General features: G+C 39.7%; 2 protein-coding genes across 3 annotated transcripts in view; both read right to left on the reverse strand.

Moving 5' to 3' along the window:
• The window catches only part of GCS2alpha (glucosidase 2 subunit alpha), a 153,924-nt gene that overhangs the window by 54,552 nt on the left and 80,932 nt on the right, over window positions 1–18,440 (reverse strand). The window lies entirely within an intron of this gene.
• LOC135714845 (tektin-3-like) overlaps window positions 1–18,440 on the reverse strand; it is a 45,529-nt gene that overhangs the window by 25,964 nt on the left and 1,125 nt on the right. Inside the window, exon 1 of one of the 2 annotated variants that reach the window (XM_065238223.1) lies at window positions 7,311–7,516. The exons of the other annotated variant lie outside the window; for it this stretch is intronic. Within the exon in view, the coding sequence (XP_065094295.1) occupies window positions 7,311–7,328 (18 nt within the window). The 5' untranslated portion in view covers window positions 7,329–7,516. Of the gene's footprint in view, window positions 1–7,310; window positions 7,517–18,440 lie in introns of those variants that run through there. 2 annotated transcript variants of the gene reach the window in all.

Here is an 18,440-nt window from a genome sequence, read left to right on the forward strand (position 1 = left end):
TCACCGGTTGCCCAAACTCTATAAATCAAATTACAGAACAAACTGTAAAATGAAGCAAATGCCGAATTCGGTAAAAAATACTGACCAAACTGCAAATTACAAACTTGTTTATCGAACTTTTGTAAATTATTTCAAGCTGTCAAATGCAAGCCTTGTTTATATAGTTTAATTTCAACTGTAAAAGTGAGAAGTGGAAAATGATCGGAAAAAAACAACTTTGAGTGGCACCGTTAACATCACCAAATATTTCATAGGAAAATTTTGATGTATATTGTAAGCATTATTGTTTTTCAAACACTACGATTCTGCGATTTCTTGCTGGAGAAATGAAGCTTTTCTCTTGCGAGTTCAAAGACAATGCACGCACTTTCGTTATTCTGCTGGTTAATATTGGAGCATAATTTTAAATAAATATACCTTGCAAATATTATTGTACAAAAAAAGATCGATCTAAGAGATCGAAAAAAAAAAACTAATAAAATTAAATGGATCAACGATTTTAGTTTTACGGATCAGTTTGTTAACAAATGACTGAATAAATCGGTAAAAAATTATCGAAGAGTTTTAGTCTACAAACGCTTATCACGTAATACAAATCTTAAAATTCTCTGGCTCTTTCGCAAAAATGCCTTATGACTTAATCCTTAGGAAGCATGCATTTAGTACGTCACTTGAAATTTAGAGAATATCAACCCCCCCCCCCCCCCTCCTTTTCATCACCGAAATGTGAACAACTTTCGAAGCGGTAGACAGTGGCAGCTGAAATTTGGTCTATGGCCTTAAACTTTATGTCCGTGAATAGGGAAGAGTGGGGCAACGCTAGGCTCGATTTTACAGGCGTTTGAAATCATGTTTTTTCACGTGTATATCCTAGTGTTCGAATCAAAGCCTAGTTTGATTAATACATTTGACAAATACCCAAAATTCACTTTAAAATATACCCATCGAACAAAAATACAGCTATTGAAAAAATGACATGAGCACCACTGCTATAGATTATTTGCAGGCCAAATAGTAAAAAAATGAATTTTAGACTCGATCGTTTCCGATTTGCATGAAGCTTTGCCATTTTGATAATTCAGCCATTTTGAATCTCGCAAATAACTTAAAAATGGCGTATTCTGTATTTTTCAACAAATCATAACTGGAAAACGAAAAATCAATCTCAAAAAGTTGTTGGAAAAAATAATTTGTTTTCAAGGAAAATATGCACGGTGCAAAATTTGGGTAATAATTAGGTATTTTTGGGGAAAATTCCTAAAAAGTGTATGAAACTTAAATATCAAAAAATAGCATCTTCAGTATTTTTGAACATTTTTCACATTTTTTATTTTTCTTTCGAAAAAATTCTATCTTTTGTTTAAGTTTGAAGTTAGATACTTAAAAAATATAAAAACCGTATATCCAAATTTTGGTAAACGTTTTGTACTTTTTTATATTTTTACCCTTCTTACAAAGAAGGGTATAGATATCACTTGAAAAACCGACTATCGATCCGAGGCCCGGAGGGCCGAGTGTCATATACCATTCGACTCAGCTCGACGAGATCAGAACATGTCTTTGTGTGTGTGTATGTGTGTATGTGTGTATGTGTGTGTGTATGTAACGTATGTTTCTCAGCAACCGCTCAACCGATTTGGACAAACTCGGCGCCAAATGATAGGTCTTGGGGTCCCATTGAACGGTTTTGGAATCGGTGAACCGGTTCCGGAGATATGGCCGGAATAAGATCCGGTGAATATGGGCCTTCACGCTGGATTTAACGGAAAACGTATCAAAACCATCATGCGACAGCGTAGCGTCACTGGATGACACGGGGGTGGGGGGCTTGGTCACTGATAATGACAATAAAATAAATAAACTTGAATAAGTAAGAAGGGTCTGATCACACCATAGGTGGATAAATTCGGATTTTTTGTATATTTTTGTTCATAAATTGATTTGTAAAGATTAAAAATTTATTTTCTGTAAAAAATTAACAAGAAATTGTTTAAACAAAAAGTTCACAATTTTCAAAAGTTGCTGTAATTTTAAAGTGCCCTTCTTGAAAATTTAACATCCGATAGAATTTTTCTAAAGGTTTAAAAGATTGAAGGGTGTCATGTTTTGTTTTTTTTTTTTAATTTTTACCCATGGTTACTTGAAAGTTTTTACCGTGTAAGTTTTTCATGGAAAGGAAATATTTTTTCCTATAATCTTGTTTCAAATGTTATTTTGATTGGAAGATAGAAAGCTATTGAGCTATGATTTGTTGAACAATATCGAATACGCAATTTTGTTTTTTTTTGTGAGATCCAAAATAATCGAATTTTAGCTCAATTGTGAATTATTGACCATATCAAACAATTATGTAAACTTTCATGCAAATCGGGGATGGTCGCATCAGATCGATTCATCATTTGGCGTGAAACTGCTCTACAGATCTTAAATTACTGTGCAGTATCATGTTACTGTCCCCAGTAACGTCATGCTTAGGCTGAAAGATATTTTTCAGCAACGAAGCTTATATGCTAAAATAACCCAAGACCGATTGAATCATCACGATTATCCAGTTGTATTCTGAAATGGCATAATACATTTCAGATTCACACAACCGGGAAACGTAAGATTCTATTACAGATTAACATAAAAAGTTCACAGAAATTGTTATGTTTATCCGTCTGAACAAATTCTGTTTTTTTTTATATAATTTTGTAATTTTTATCTTAATTAACTTTTCGAACAATGTTTGATTCCTCAAATGCACTGGGGCTAGAAAATGTTCTCTGGAAGGTTTAATAGGAAAATATTCATTCTGCATAAACTTGATTGTACGCTCAGTCCATTGTAAGAACTTCCATGTCCGTATCGTGTGTAGATCACCTTTTCGTTATAAGTTACCACCGATTCAGAGTCCTGACTACTTCAAACTAGGGATTTTTCAGTAATCAAAGGATCACATCTTGGTTCTTGTTAATTTTTATACCTTGTTGATATTTTGTGACAAGGCTTGGCTTTGTCCACCGAGGATGAACTTTAAACAAAGAAAACATGAGTAAGTTAGTCTTCATCTATGTAATTCCTCCTCGAAAAAAATGCAACAGACAAAAATGATCATCAAAAATTCATTTGAAGTCGGATATTTTTGAAAAACTTAGGGAATAAATAAACACATATTAACTATGTTTTTGCAAAGTTGGTTTATTCAACCTCTTTTCCTAGGCTAAATGCCGCACCTTGGACTTAAAGCTACCCATCAAATACTATGCAACACTTGCGCCATCTTTCTTACACACTTTCATTCACTCTTTCTTCAAATCCTTATCGTTGTTTAAGACCTTCCCTGTTTTCCGGAACTTGCCCTTCATAATCGCCCAGAAATGTTGTATTGGGCGAAGTTCTGGCGAGTTTGGCGGATTTGCCTCCTTCGGCACAACAACAACATCGTTGGATTCGTACTACTTCATCACCGGTTTCGCGTAATGGCCAAAACAGAGTGTCACCCTTGTGGGACTTGAGGAAGGACATCAGGCGCTTCTGAAGGCATTCTTCTTTATATATTTGGCAGTTGATGGTGCCGGTCGTTATGTACGGCTTGCTGAATTTTCCACACCCACAGATCGACGAAAAACTCCACGCCGGGGATCTGCTTGGCGTCCGCTTTAATGTACGTCTCGTCGTCCATTACGATGCATTTCGTCGCGGTACTGCTTCCTGGCGCGGGATTTAACCCGCCGTATTCTGTTTATTGGTTCCGTTAGGTGTCTTCCTTACCTTGAAGACAAGAAGTCCGGCCCGCTTCATGTTCTGCTGGACGAACCAGACCAGAACCAGACCTTCTTGGCCACGTCCCGAATCGAAAGGTTCGGATTGCGATTGAAGTAATTCCTTACCTTCCTTGCGTTCGCCTTGTCGGTCGTCTTTGCGTTTCTTACGCTGCCAGTTCGCCGCTGGGTCGTTGAATGATTTTACCATATGGGAAACGGTCGAATTGTCGATTCTAAACTGTTTCGCGATACACCTGTGGGACTGGCCTGGATTTTCCACGACCGCTCCCATATTTCTTTGTCGAAGCACTTCTTGCTTGGAAGCCATCTCGATAAGCACTTGACAGATTATGACGAGATTTTGCACATGTAAACATTACACTCTAAATTAGTTTTACTCAAAATTTCAACAATTTTTACCCATGCAATAAAAAGTTATACATAAAAGAAAGTGTTGCATTTTTTTCGAGTACAATCATTATTCGTTGTTCTCTAGTTTGAAGTGGTTAGGACTAGGGTTCTGATGCATGGTCATTATCGATGTAATTGCTTAATTTTGTTGCTAAGGAATCCTATTTTGACTGACAAGGGGGTGCGCCTTTGGAGAGTGCTCTCACACTTAGAAGGGTACACGCAAAATTAAAAAAAAAACCGTTGTGATATTCGTGAACAAAAAATCACGAGAAGCTGAACCACTAGTTCTTTCGAATTCATGACTTAGTTTCCGTGATTGAGTAAAACGAATTTTTATGAACTTAATCCCAAATCTGTGAACAGGCGTGAAGATCAGTACGATTAGTGATCGTAACGCTAAGCAAAATATAAAAAAGATCATGTTTTCGTGATACCATGAACCCATAATTGTGATTTTTGTTCCTGCAATCGTGAATTTGGATCACATGCAAAGCTGCAGATGTCATTTTCAGGTTGTTGTCAAACTTATCCCTACTGAGTGCTCGGATTCGTCGAGAATAGTGTGTTGATTATTAGTGCATGCAGCTGAGCCTCGAAGAAAAAGGGTGGGCCAGCGGATTTCCTGTTTCAAGCGCCAAATCGGCGTGAAAGCGGCTCCAGAAAACTTTGAAGATTGCTCTAGAGGCGGTGGGTATGTTTTCTGCTAGTTCGGACCCTAGAAATAGCATTGGAGGGAAGATTACCAAGCACACTAAGTCCCTTTAGCTTGTTATGATGATGATTTGAATTGATGAGCTGTGTATCCACTCCATGTGCTGGACAGATGCCTGCTGCCAATTTGGGGTGTGGGTGTAACCTGTATCGTTCGGTTGTTCCAGCCAAGTCTTCCGTCATTTACAGTTTCCTTCCACTTCCATGCTGTACAATCCATTGAAAACATTGAACATTATTTTAATGTTGACGTTTTACAATCCATGTTCCCGTTTTCGAGAATAGGATCACGATATTAAGCACAACTTATGAACTTTAATCACGTTTAGAAGAACAAGACCATTATTTTCAGAAAAGAGTTCACATTTATATGACCTTTGTTGCCTTAGCTGGTGCCCGGTTCAGCAGGCGTTACGTTTATTTGTTCACGATTTCATGATTTTTATTCATGGTGCACTTTCGTTATCGAAAAATTGACTTGTTCCGAAAATCGTGACTTGAGGTTGACGATTTTCGAAACGGATTTTTTTTCGGAAATATCCACGGCCCATACAAATTAAAAAAAAAAAATATGGACAATTGACAGGGGGAGGGGGTGGCAAGAATCCCAAAAAACTGTCTACGTAATTAATGAACACCCCTTAGGTACACCCAACTCAAAATTTGCACGTCTGTATTTTTCTTTCATCGATCGGCAATTGAAATAATTCTTTGATGCGACTAGTTTAAAAAAAAATCAATGATAATTATTGGTACTTTCTTAAATTTCATAAGTTCACCACAGAAAAAGATGATTGAAATAATGTAACCGAGCAAAAGTTGGGTGTAGTATCAAAACCAATAAATAGTTTTAACAGGAAAACCACCTCGAAACGGTGAAAATTTAAAATAAAAGTGACTCCGGGTGACGGAAAAATAGCCTAAAATCGCAACAAAGGATTCTCTAAAATGGCTTTAAAAACATTCTGGAAACCATTACAATAGTTTTCAAAACGTAAAATACTAAAATGACATAGAAACGTCAACATTGCTTCGCAATTTTAAGAGTGGTCTATCCATTATTTTAATATTCTTGAAAGTGCTGCTAAAGTTGTTTGAATTCCTGAGATCTGAAGGCAGCCCGCGCCCTATCGATTGAGAAACACTGTTCTAAAGCACTACGCCGATCAACCTGGGGTACGTGTTTTCATGCTAAAGATAGCATTGAAATGTCACCGAAAATGCCAGTGATTGATATTTTATACGATAACCTACGATCTTTAATTGAAAATAGCATATGCCAGCGCTTGTTGTGGCGAAGGGATTTATTGTTCAGTTTATTGCTATTATTGTTTGATATTGAATAATGAGTGTGTTCAGAAATCATCAAATGAAATTTTTTTTTATTATAGTCATTTTAACGCTCTTGGGGTTGGGGGTCTTTTGATATTTTTTATACATAAAACATTGTATCTTTACACTTAAGATAAAAATATCGTCGGTTTCATGCAACACTGTCACAACTCAAAAGAAAATCGTCGAAAATTTAAATTTGTTCTGAATTTTTAATGTAGATTTTATGTCTGAATCGCAGTGTTTTGTCAATCTACCGCTAGATGAATGTTTATTAAGCCTTTGAAAATAAGGTGTAATAAAGCGATGTTATTAGGTTTAAGTATTAAAAAATCAATACATAGAAAAAGGTTAAGTTTTGAAATGTGAAAGTGTTGCATATATTGTTTTTTTTTTGCGCATGTATAAGTTATTTGGAAGTTTCGTTATCCAATCCAGCAGCGAACAGTAACATCTTCTTTTTTCACCGATTTGACACTTTCATCTCTGATTTATAGCAAACGACTATTCAATCAACCAAAATAACAACACCATTGGATATATAAGACGATCCTCTGTCTATTGGTAGGATGTTGGTTCTTATAATTCAGTTGTAATTTGAGAGCAATGGAAAACGGAAGTCAAAAGTGACCGTTACGTTATTTCGAGCTATACCTATATTTGTATCTAGCATCGATTTGCCTAACCCGTTCCTTATTTCAAGCACATGATTTCCAAATCCAATTTCTACATTGTTATTTTATCCGACCATCTTAACCATTCTCACACAAACTCACATAACTACTCTTTTCCGCTCTTGACACGGAACAGTACTTTTGCAAATAACAGCAACTAGCAATTGGAGTGCCCCTCGTTTCCCATCGACGAAACATGTGCGCGCGATGAAGCGAGTTCAAAATCGAAAATTGATAAAACAATTGCCCGCGCGAGGTGCGATATCTGGGGAGGTGTCATAACTTTTCCAACTTTTGTTCTACTTTTTTTTGCGCACGATTCGTCGGAAGTGTTCTTGGATAAAAATAGAACTATGACCTTGCTTCAATATTCCAAGTGAAACGATATGGAGTGTGCACTGACGTAATATTATTTTAATTATGGGATAATTACTTGCACTTCGTAAGCCATCACTTTACGGGAGACGTGTTTGAGAGCTTTTGAGCAATTAATCCAAAGTTTTGCACAGGTACTACCCGTGCTGGTAGCTTTTCATCGATTAAATTTCAAAATTTTCCTTTTACTGTTACTGCATCAAACTACTGGTTCCACCATCATGCAATTTATTTTGCAGGGAAACAACGGCAAGCACTTCTCAATTCGGCAACGTTCAAAACTTGAATGGAGTCGGGATTTATTCGCTTTCGATTATTTGGTTCCTGTCGGTTTCAATGTGTTGAGCTTTGAGCCGAATTATGTTTGCAGACGGCCTATGTATATACCTTTATGAAACTGTATATATGCTAACAACAACCATAGAAGTTCGATTAGACAACATTGCACGGTATACAAGGAAAGAAGGTGAAAATGCGGTGGCCTTCTGTAGATAGCAGTGTGATGGAATGCTTTTTGAAATGTGTGTTTGCTCGATATCGAACTATTGGATTATTATTTGGCTGGGAATAAGGTCAGTTACACATGGGGCCTGCGATTTAAAAACTTTTCTGTTTGTTTGTTTTGCGAATAATTCTAAAACACTCGAAGATGGTAGTGTGTGTTTGATATTTTTGCTATCAGTATTGTCTGTTTTCCTGTCATGTATAGTAAATTAGGTTATACAACAAATTTAAGTGCTATTCATTCGTCCATATACGAATAATAGTGAATTATCATGATTTATGGAAACTATATGAATATAATACACACTAAATTGTATCGAGATTCGTAAACTGGGAAAATAATCATATTACAATTAAATATGTAGGGGATGTGTGCCAGTTTTGGTACTACTGTTTCAGTTATTGGCCCTATGGTTTAAATCAAATTTGAAATATATTTTCATGGTATTATTTCCGTAGATATATGGAAAAACATATGTGCTAACCATGTATCTTAACACATTTAGTGAAAATTGAAAACATGTCAATTTTAAGATATAACCAATTAGAGAACCACTAGATCCAAAAACTGGAACACTAACCCTATAAAATATTTACTAGATATGTAATAAATTGCCGCATGCACGGATTCTGAAATTTTTGCATGCCGAAAGTCTTTTCAAATAGTGTTTTTTTTTTGTTAATAACTTTATTTGTATAGGCTCAATCGAATAAACTTTACAGAGCCAAGTTATCAATCTAAAATTAAAGGATTTGAATCGATTACTCGCGGTCTTCTCGAGGTTAATGGATGACAATTGTTTGGATCGGGAGAGGGAAAAGGAGATTTGTAATATGATTTATGATTCAAAAATTTCACTATTTCTAAAACATATACTTAATCCTATCGACGTTATATCAACTCTGTAATTATACAATTATTACAGAAACAAATCTACAAAAAAAAAAACACACACACACACATACAAAATATAAACTAAACACAAGGTTAATCAAACTTACAATCTATGGTTAATACTCTTCAAGAAAACATATATGAGTTGCATAAACTCCAGATCGCGTCTAGCCAAAATATCCCGAACTGGAACATTAAGTTGTCTACCTCGAGCCCCAAGGGAATCGTACAGCTCGGATCTGACTCCACGGTGCTTAGCACATGACCAAATAATGTGATCTGCGTCCTGGTAACCTTGTCCACATTCACAGAGATTACTGTCCCCCAGCCCAACACGGAACAAGTGAGCGCTTAGTGAATAGTGATTGGACATGAGGCGAGACATCACCCGGAATCGAGCAATGAGATGGGACCCATGCAAAGGTGATGAAAAAAGATCTTTAAGATAAAGCACTTAGAAGCTCTCGTATTTTCATGAGAAAATACGAGGAGTGCTTTACCGGCCTCATGGAGCGAATAGCCTCGACAGAACTGAGACTATCGGTAAAAATAAAATAATGATCTGGTGCAAGTGAGGCGATCGTTTCTAGCGTATAATGTATTGCCGCCAGTTCAGCAACATATACGGAACAAGGAGCATGAAGCATTCGAGAGGCGCTATGAAATTCGTTATAAATTCCAAATCCAGTGATCAATCTGTGAAGAACGATCTTGCGGAATCAACTTGGCCAAACTTTACAGCGAAAATTGACGGAGCAATCATGGAACGATGATGCTCTGGGATTCCGCGAATTAAATCAAAATGAACAGAATTGTCGAAGTCGGAGAAGCAAACACGATAGGGATTATGCTGGGAAGGGCTGACATCCTGTGTTATGTACACGTAGTACAATGACATAAAACGAGTTTGAGGGTTTAGCTCAAGAAGCTTCTCAAAGTTTGCAATCACCAGTGAGTTCATAATTTCAAAACGGGTGAGGAGCCTGAGGGATAATTCAGAAAACCGATCAGAGAGTGGCAACATGCCGGCTAACACTTCGAGACTCATCGTATGAGTCGAGTGCATGCATCCTAACGCGATACGGAGACAGCGATACTGGATCCGTTCCAGTTTGATGATGTGCGTTTTAGCCGCCGACTGGAAGCAAAAACTACCGTACTCTAAAACCGATAAAATCGTTGTCCGGTACAACGTTAGAAGATCTTGCGGATGGGCTCCCCACCACGTTCCGGTAATTGATCGGAGGAAATTGATCCTTAGTTGGCATTTTCGTCTCAGATACTCAATGTGGGATCTCCAGGTGCATTTGAAATCGAACCAGACCCCAAGATATTTGAAAGACATGGAATGAGTGATCGGCTTACCCAAAAGTTGAAGCTTTTGTTGTGCTGGGCTATGCTTCCTAGAAAAAAACGACCAACTCAGTTTTCTCCGTGGAGAATTCGATACCTAGCTGGATAGCCCAAGTAGACAAATTGTCTAAGGTATCCTGTAAGGGTCCTTGCAGGTCGGCCTCTCTGGGCCCTGTCATAGACACTACTCCGTCATCTGCAAGTTGTCTCAACGTGCAGTTGCCACTTAGACAATTGTCAATTTCTCTGACGTAGAAATTATACAGAAGGGGGCTTAAACATGAGCCCTGGGGGAGACCCATGTAACTAAATCGAGAAGCTGTAGAGTTTCCATGAGAAAAACTCATATGTTTCTCTGACAGCAAATTGTACAAAAAGTTATTAATTAATGGAGAAAAGCCACAAGCGTGGAGTTTGTCTGAAAGGACTTCAACGGATACTGAATCAAAAGCCCCCTTAATATCTTTTCAAATAGTGTGATAAAATTAGTGTTGCGTATAAAAATTCAAACTGATTAAATTAAAACATGCCGGATTCATAAAACATTTTTAATCTGGTAGTGAGTGAGATCATAGTTTTATATTTACTATACAGTTCGAAAAATAGAGTAAACTTTTGTTCAATATTATCCACATAAATGGAGCCCATCTTTGTAATGTCTTTGTCGTTTGCGTGAAATTAAATACACATTTACGTGATTGAATGTTTACATCACACTTAAATTCAGATTTTGTTGCTGTGTATTTGAGAACATTCTTGGTATCCAAATTTTGTGTGAAAGTCCACCGTAATTTTATAGTACGGTACATCTAGGATACTTTCACGATAAGTTCGGAAGACTTTATGGGTCCTCTTAACCACTCCTATGCTTTGATATCAATTTTCAAATTCTAGCACAAAAACGAAAAAATAGTGTAAAATTCTGTTTAATATGATGCACATAAATGGAGCGTCATATATCATATAAGTTTACATTAAAATCGTGTAAAGTTATGAGTCATCTCATGGAATATTTATCAGCTGAGTGTGACTAATATTGGCAATCTTTTTTCAACGGCAACCTTTTCATTTGAACTGCGTATTAACCAGCTGATCTAATATCGGCAACTTGAAATCAGTTGCATTTTGTAGTGCGTATCTTACATTTAAAGTAAATCTGGCATAAGAGGATTGCTCAGCCATACAAATGTAATCAGATTGATGCTGAAGCACTAAGGAATATCGTTTGAATACAGTCAGGGAAGTGTTTTGATGGGAAAATACAGTAAAATTTACGTTTATATTTTGTTTCCCGAAAACAGTCACTGGGTGCCAAAGCCGACACCATATATACAATTTTTATACGTCAATCTATAGCTTTGAACCTCTATTTTACTAGAACAATATTACATTGTAATTAAATTGTATACATTTTGCGAAAACTCGTCTTCCATTAATGGGAACACTGTTCCAGTAGTTGTGGTAGTTGCTAACTTTGCTTTCTATAATAGTGGAATGCATTGGTTTCTTATGTGTTCCACTATTTTAGGAACACTGCCGCAACTATAGTAAAGGAGTTGAAATCTTAAGGAAAATAAACCATGGCCCACGTAGTAATGGAACAAACTCTTTTGCTTACTACAGCGCTCCTAGTGGACGTTTTCAGAAGCCTCCATGGAAAGGTTGTGAGGTCTATCAGAAGCAACCCACGTATGTCCGATTGCGATTTGAGTAAAAAGTATGATGCCGCCCGTAGTACAGTGCAGCGAATTCGCTACCGCGTAGACTTACAGGCATACCGCGCCAGTAGACAAACAAATCGATTACTCAAGCAGAATACCGTAGCTAGAACCCATGATCGAAAGCTGTATGACAACTTGCTGACCAAGTCCGGTGGGTGCATACTTATGGATGATAAAACCAATGTAAAGGCCGACTTTGAACAGCTTCCAGGACCAAAATTTTACAAGGCAAAGCCTCGAGAAGGTGTTCCTGGCAGAATCAAATTTGGTTTTGCGGATAAATTTGCTCGTAAATATATGATCTAGCAGGAAGTTGCAGGTACCGCCAGAAGACAAAGGTTTTCGTCACTGAGAAAATGATGAACTCGGAGATTTACAAAACCGAATGTCATCAGAAGCGAATTCTGCCCTTCATCCAGGCACATGATGGTCCGGTAACATTTTGGCCGGATCTTGTGAGGATTTATAGCCGAGAAGTACAACAATGGCACAATGACAACGGAGTCCAGTCCAATCCGCCCAATCAGTTCAGGCCCATTTTAAACTACTGGGCAATTATGAAGAGGAAATTGAAGGTACAAGGTACAGTCATCAAAACGGCAGCTCAGATGAAACATTGGTGGGATAAAATCGCCAAACAGTGGACGAGACCGTTGTGTGCCGCTTGATGGGTCGTATTAAGGGAAAAGTTCAGAAATTGTTTGCACTTGAGTGAAAACCGTTTTCAAATCCGTTAATTCAAATCCGAAATAGAGCCAAATGATGTTATGTCATTACTAAATGGGTCATGTTTTACATTGTTTTTGGTTATTTTTGGGCTAATTTTAAATTTGAAAACATGCAAATCTGCTTTATTTTAGGAGAGCAACTGATGAAAAATAACCTTATCGGGTTTCCGGCACAACTCCCATACCGCAAAAATAGGTATACTACTATTACTGGAACACCTACCATACCATATGGACTACTTTTTTTTTTTTTTTTTTTTTTTTTTGTAGAATATAGTTTGTTTATTTTTAGCTAATAGATATCACATTCAATTTGTAAAAAATATTACTCTTCTAAATTCAGAAGGAATTCTAGTTCACCTACATCTATTCTGTTATTAATATTTGCATTAATATAGTTGATGTATTTTATAAACAATTTAAGAATTTCATTTCTTCTGGCTGCTGCAATGTTGCCCAAGATTGGTCGTATCAACTCGGTGAAGGAAAGTCGTTGCCATCCGCCAAGAGTCGTAATTATTCTCCGTTGTACGTGCGTCCATGCTGCAGCTATACGAGGGCACTCGCAGAACTTGTGCTGCAGCGTTTCAATAGACACCATGCAGTGCTGACAATTCGAATCATTTGCACGTCCGATAATGTTCATTAGTCTGCGGTGCTCCGTCTTCTCGTTGATTAACATGTAGAGATCGCTGCGTTGGCACGACGTTAATCCTCTGGACGAAATATTTGTCCAGATTTTTTTTCCAATTTTGACCTGGCTGGTTCCGTTCCACCCTTGGCAGTTCGGTTTGCTCAAGATAGAGGCAATGAATTTGATCGCTGGTGGGATTTTGTTGGATGTTGGGTGGAAGCAAAGCAGTCTGCTGAGAAAGCAGTCTGCTGAGAAAGCAGTTTGAAACAAGGAAGATCGGCAGGGGGAGGAATATTTTGGGAGAGAAGGGAACGATAAAAGGGAATGGAATCGATCTCCTGCAGGTGGCGGTTGATGAGAAGCGCTTTGCATTTGATCGCTGGCAATTGTAGCTTTAGTCCACCTTTGTCTCTGCTACGTGCCAACTGCTGCATTGGAATTCGTGCGGGCAGCCCACGAAACAGGAATGTTCCCATCGTCGCTGTCAGTTTCGCCGTGTGAACACACTGTGGTGGTATTACAGACGAAAGATACCACACCTTCGCTGTAATAAAGGTGTTTAACAAAATCACCTTCTGTTGCAGGGTAAGGGAGCGCATGTTATGCAACCAAATAAGTTGCGTTATTCTGGCTACTAAAGCATCCCAGTTTTGCTTCACCATCAGCCGCACTGAGTTGGTGAAAATAACACCCAGAACCTTCACATTCTCCTTCGTCTGCAGTCCTGGTATTACAAGTGGGTTCCCATTGACGAATCCAACATCGATAGCCACTGTTTTTTGCCGATTTAATTTTGCCCCGGCAACTATCTCAAAACTGCCGAACAGCTGGTAAATACGGTCTATTGTTTGTGTTGTGGTTGCAATCAACGTGATGTCGTCGGCGTATGCAACGCAAAGGTCACCACCACAAACTCGCTCTGTCCGTGTGAGGAGGGGATGGAGATAAAGCACGAAAAGTAACATCGACATTGGGTCTCCCTGCCGTACGGATCGCTCTATACGGAACGGCTGTGAAAGGCGCCCATTCACTAGCAGACGTGACGAAGACGCAGCAGCGATCCGAGAGAGCCAGCCGACGAAACCCTGGTTGAAACCCAGAGATAGAAGAGTCCGATGCAGGAACTCGTGAGAGACCCGATCGAACGCGTGGTCGAGATCGAAAGAGATCATTTTCCCTTTTTGCTTTCTCGCGGTTAGTTGTGCTATACGATCCTTAAGCGAGAGCGTGGCTTGGAAGATGGATCGATCGGTGTTGGCACATTTTTGCGCGTCGCTCAGAACTCGATGTGTCCGGAGAATGTGTTCCAGGTGGGTCTTCATGACGCAGGAGAGAATTTTGAAGTCGACGTTGAGCAGGCTGATCGGACGGTATGCTCTCGCTGTTCCATCGCTACCTCTCTTTTTAACCAGTACGATAGTGCCATCGGCAAATTCCGAAAGTAGCTCATCCGTAATAGCTTCATTGGTGACGAAGTAGAGCTCTCGATAGATGATGTCGAAAGTTCGATGGTAAAACTCTACCGGTAGACCATCGATACCCGGCGATTTTCGTTTTTGTGACGTTCGGATGGCATTTTTCAATTCGTTGATGCTGATCTCTGCCACAAGAGCAGCGTTAGCTTCGTCGTTCTCGGGTACTGCTCTCTCGGTTTCAAACATCTCCTCCCCAACTTGCCTGGTCTCCCCCGCCGCATACAAGTCCTTGAAGTATCGGAGCATGTGCTGCTCGATCTCCAGGGAGCCTTGAATCTGCTCTCCTCGCTTGTTTTGCAGCTTTGTGATTATTGTTTTTTTTACGTCGTCTATCACCCAACTGGAAGGTGGATATGCTCTCTCCAGCTACGAATGTTTCATTGATTCGAATGAAATTTTTGCGAAGCGTCGCTGCAGCGTGAGCATTTTCGCTTTCACACGGTTGATAGTCGTCAACATGCCTGGATTTTGGTAGTAGCCATCATACGCGAGCCTCAATTGCGCGTAGAGACGTTGGTATTCAGCGTTAAAGATGCTGAATGCTTCGCTTGACTTCCAGCGGAAAAACGATTTAATTTTTGGCTTCGCGTATGAGATCCACCATGCCATCCAGCTGGGGAAATTCCTCCGTTAGCGGGTCCAAAACTGCCACCGGACTTGGAAATCATCGATGTTTTCGGCAGTCAAAAGATGAGGACGGAGGGACCAGAATCCACGTCCTTGTTCACGACCGAGGTGCGGAAGGCAAATTCGCGCTGTAAGAGCTTTGTGGTCTGTGAACGAACATACGTGTGTGGCAGCACTTCGCAGATGCTCGCAAAGCCCATAGCTTATATACATGCGATCGAGCCTGGATGCCGCATTGTGCGTAACGTATGTGGGTGCGGGGGTGGTGGGATATAGCTTCAGCCACAGGTCTTGAAGCTGCAGCTGCCGTACGGTCGCTTGGAGCGCCGGACTTGTGTTTGAACTCGTGGAGTCGCTCGGGCGAAGCACGCAATTAAAATCGCCAGCGAGGACGACGTGTTGCGTGTTGTGCCGAAGGTAATATGCGATCGTGCCGTTGAAGTCGTCGTGTTTTGCACCCTCAAAGCGATGAGGCGGCCATCCAGGCTCTTCTCCACATGTGAGAACTGAATGTGGTCTTTCAGCGCGATTGCCGTTCCTCGCCTTGCCTGGTCCACATTGCAGACAATGTTGAAGCCAGGGAGAGAGAGCTGATCATTCTCCACCTCCTGGAGGAAAACGATATCTAGCTCCAGCGTTCGTACAAAGGTCCGAAGAGAGTCAATTTTCGTTCCGTTCGTGATATTGTTGATGTTGATGGAGGCGAGGTTGTAACTGGAGAACTCAGCCATTATGACAGTTGGTTACTCCCATCTCGCTTGTCGTCGCAGTCGTCCTCCACCCGAGGCTTTTTGCCTGGTGGTCGATTGCGGAGATGCCTTCTTGAGCTGGATGAGCCGACAGACGAATCTGTTTCGTTGCCATCGGACTTGCCACTAGCAGTTTTGCGATCCACTCCGCTGCTAGCAGGGGGCTGTTGACCTGTAGAGGGAGTCAACGACCCGCTGTCCGATGGGGGAATCGAAGCCGAGGAAGAGGCTAGCGTGGGAAAATTCTGTTCGTTGCGCATCGGTGGTAACAATTTCTGTTGTCGGTGGGAAACTTGTTTCGGTGGCGGCATGGTAGCCGGGTTGACCGAGTTTGGTTCGAACCGGGGCCGTGCAGCTTGGTTCAAAGTGGTTTTGTTTTGATTCGCACTGGGAGTGATTTGGTTCGAGTGTGTGTTGGTTTGGTTCGGAGTATAGTCGGCTTGAGATGTTTTTTGTGAAGGCATCTGCTTTGCGGCATCGGCGTACGACTTCTGTACGAGCAATTTTTTATTCTGCACGCAAGTAGCCCCGATGTGGATGTATTCGCGGCAGTGTCGGCACGTTTGTAGCTGCCCGAAATACGATATATTCGTCACTTCACCGTCGATGGTGACCCACGACTCGATATTACGATTCACTTTCATTTTCGCTATGCGGACACCGGTCGAAATACCAGGGAAATCGATATCGGCTCCACATCGTTGCTCTCGTACTGATATGACGTCACCATACCTTCCAAGAAAATCGGCTATTTTTTGGTCCGACACCTCGGACAAATCGAAGAGCCTCACCTCCACAGCTCCGATATTTTTTCCCGTCGACGGTAATGTCGTGTTGGTTGTCATGTTCTTCGCAGATTCGTTGCGCCAACTCTAGGTCGACAACTTTCACGAACGAAACACCGAGGGCTCTGCTGTTCTGTATACGTAGCACTTCACCTTGTTTCAGAACAAGAACGGTCGCACAGAATTTGTGGACTTTGGCAAGGTCCGGTTTCTTCGGCACATTCGAAAAATCTATTCGAAAGGTATTTTCTCGACGGCCCATCGCGGAGTCGTTTGGACGCGCAGCGACACGGAAAAACGGCTCAGCGATGAGCAGAATACGAAAAAACACAGTTAACACTGGAAATTAGTTCGTGTTCGACTTCCACGAGCGATAGCAAAAACGCGTCTGTTCAGCTCGGAAGTTGAGCGCTCACTGTCTACTCCCAAGTATTTGGTTGGAAATTATCCTCAAACATTTCCATCGCTGCTCCTCAGAATTTTCCTGGAATTCTATTCAGAAATTCCTTTAAATGCTCCTTAGAACATACCTTAAATTCCAGAAACTGTCCATGTTTTTTAGTCAAAGAAGCGGAGCGACGGGCAAACGTCTAGAATAAGCTTCTAAAGAAAAAAGCTTCTAAAGTAAAAGCTTTTAAAGTAAAAGCTTCTAATAGAAGCTTCTCAAGAAGATTCTAAAATGTGCTTCTTTTCTAAGCTTATTCAAGACGCTTGTCCGTCGCTCCGCTCCTCTGATTAAAAAAAAAAAAACACGGGTAGGAACAGTAAAATCTGAGTAGCTACGCAGAAAGAAGATCATTTTTCTCAAGGCTTAAGAAGCATTTAGACTGCTTCTGCGTGTTTTCAAAATCTACCCGTGGACAGACCCTAAGTCAAAGATTCAGGATCTTGTGAAATTTTCAAATTCTTGAAATTTCATCATGGAATCAGAGGTTTGGGGTATTTACCTCTCCTTGCCACTCACCAAGTTAAAAAGTAACGGTGAAAAACTTTTGAAGATATTTTTTCAATCTTGTTAATGCTTTTTTATAAACCATTTGGCATCTCTGCGTGCACGTCAAATTCAATGCAAAATAATGTATTATTGAAACACTTTCTTGTAAAATTAATGTTTTATTGCTGTATGGGGCCATAAGATACATCAATATGCCACATGTAAATTTACAAAGTTTTTTATATGTGTCCTCAATCATCTTAAATATAGATTCTGGAAAAAAAAATTCTAGTTCACGTCTACGTCACGTCTACGTCACGTCTACTTCTTGCATTTCTTGTAAGAAGCGTTATTATATAACATGTAACATTTGAAAAGGGCCTATCCTCGACGATCGATTCTCTTAAGACAAGGATGAGAATCTTATGACAAAGGATGAGAATCTTCAAATGGGCATGTTATGGATTCAATAAATCTTGTCCCTAATTAATTATTCTCATTTCTGTTTTTACGTGATTTTTTCTCCTCTGTTTTTGATCGTGTGATCTAAAATTACAATCAATTGTAATTGAACATGTTTCAAAAAATCATTAAAAAAATCAATGAAAACTAAAATGGTATTACAAATGCATTACACAGCAAAAAAATAATTTTGATATCACATCAAAGTGGATGCACTACAATCATGTCGAAAATTTCATGTAATTTTTATGACCACATAAATAAACAAATGCAGTAAAAGCAGCGTAATGTCAGTTCATGCATTGTATTAATGATAATTTT

Source organism: Ochlerotatus camptorhynchus, unplaced genomic scaffold (assembly GCF_037179485.1).
Source record: "Ochlerotatus camptorhynchus isolate MF236.1 unplaced genomic scaffold, CSIRO-AGI_Acam_v1.1 ptg000738l, whole genome shotgun sequence".
Taxonomy (NCBI): Eukaryota; Metazoa; Arthropoda; class Insecta; order Diptera; family Culicidae; genus Ochlerotatus; species Ochlerotatus camptorhynchus.